The sequence below is a fragment of the Nicotiana tomentosiformis genome, chromosome 6 (genome assembly GCF_000390325.3).
Source record: "Nicotiana tomentosiformis chromosome 6, ASM39032v3, whole genome shotgun sequence".
Taxonomy (NCBI): Eukaryota; Viridiplantae; Streptophyta; class Magnoliopsida; order Solanales; family Solanaceae; genus Nicotiana; species Nicotiana tomentosiformis.
The window spans coordinates 127,231,070-127,232,217 of record NC_090817.1 but is presented as its reverse complement, the minus strand read 5'-3'; the positions used below and the strand labels follow the sequence as shown (position 1 = coordinate 127,232,217).

The following is a 1,148-nucleotide window of genomic DNA, read 5'->3' as shown; positions in this document are numbered from 1 at the left end:
ATTGGATTCTTCGTATAGCAGGTATTCTAGAAACCAGTGGAGTCTCATTTACTACTTTTCAGTTGACTGGAGCAGCTTTTAGATGGTGGGAGACTTATGAGAGGAGCATACCAGTTGGTGCAGCACCACTTTCATGGCATGAGTTCTCCGTATTATTCCTCGAGAAGTTTGTGCCATAGACCCACAGAGAAGAACTGCGCAGGCAGTTCGAGCATTTATGTCAAGAGGACATGTCCGTGACTCAATATGAGATGCAGTTTTTAGAATTGGCTCGTCAAGCAGTTTGGTTGGTTCCCACTGAGAGGGAGAAGATCAGGAGGTTCACTAATGGCCTCGGCCATCAGTTACGCTTTATTATGACTCTAGGAAATGTAGCAGGTGCTAAATTCGATGAGGTGGTTGACAGTGCTCTACGACTAGAAATGGTACGTACTCATGAGCATGAAGAGAGGGAGGCCAAGAGGTCTCATGGTCCGGGTAATTCCAGCGGTGTTCCCTTTGGGGACAGTGCTATCACAGTAGGGGTCGACCTTATAGGCCCGCTCAGATGGCTCGTCCAGCTCATCATGGCGCATCAGCTAGCCATGGTTCATACAGTGCTCGACCGAGTCAGTCTTCTCTTAGTGCACTTCCAGCTCAGAGTTCATATAGTGCACCATCAGTTCAGGGTTCATCTTTACTTAGTTTTTCTGGTAGTTATTCTGGTTCTCAAGGTCCACCTCAGTACTTGCCGCCAATATTCAAGAAGGGTTGTTTTGAATGTGGAGACTTAGGTCACATGAAGAGAAATTATCCCCGCCTTTCGGGAGGTCCAGCTGAGTAGAGGAGTCAGGCTACGGCTCCCACACTAGTTAATTCACTACCCGCCCAGCCAGCACGGGGTAGGGCACAGGAAGCTAGAGGACGCCCAAGAGGGGGAGGCCGATCAGGTGGTGGTCAGGCCCAATTCTATGTTATTTCTGCTAGGCCAGATGTCGTTGCTTCAGATGCAGTGATCACAGGTAATGTCTCTGTATGCCACAGGGAAACTTCTATATTATTTGACCTTGGTTCCACATATTCGTATGTATTATCATATTTTGCTCGTTATCTGGATATGCCCCGTGAGTCCTTAGTTTCATATGTTCATGTAACTACATCGGTAGGCG

At 47.7% G+C, this 1,148-nt stretch overlaps 1 protein-coding gene across 1 annotated transcript; it reads left to right on the top strand.

The window, feature by feature from the left end:
- The first annotated feature begins 230 nt into the window (after window positions 1-230).
- Window positions 231-823, top strand: LOC138894741 (uncharacterized). Its single transcript, XM_070179470.1, has 2 exons — window positions 231-477; window positions 636-823. Exons 1-2 carry the CDS (start codon window positions 231-233, stop codon window positions 821-823), a joined length of 435 nt encoding a protein of 144 aa, XP_070035571.1.
- The last annotated feature ends 325 nt before the right edge of the window (window positions 824-1,148 follow it).

Excerpts from the sequence above, each read along its gene's own strand:
- LOC138894741 (XM_070179470.1), top strand. The coding sequence starts at position 231 with ATGTCCGTGACTCAATATGAGATGCAGTTTTTAGAATTGGCTCGTCAA. Across the intron at positions 478-635 it reads CAAGAGGTCTCATGGTCCGG|CTCAGAGTTCATATAGTGCA; the intron begins GTAATTCCAGCG and ends GTGCACTTCCAG.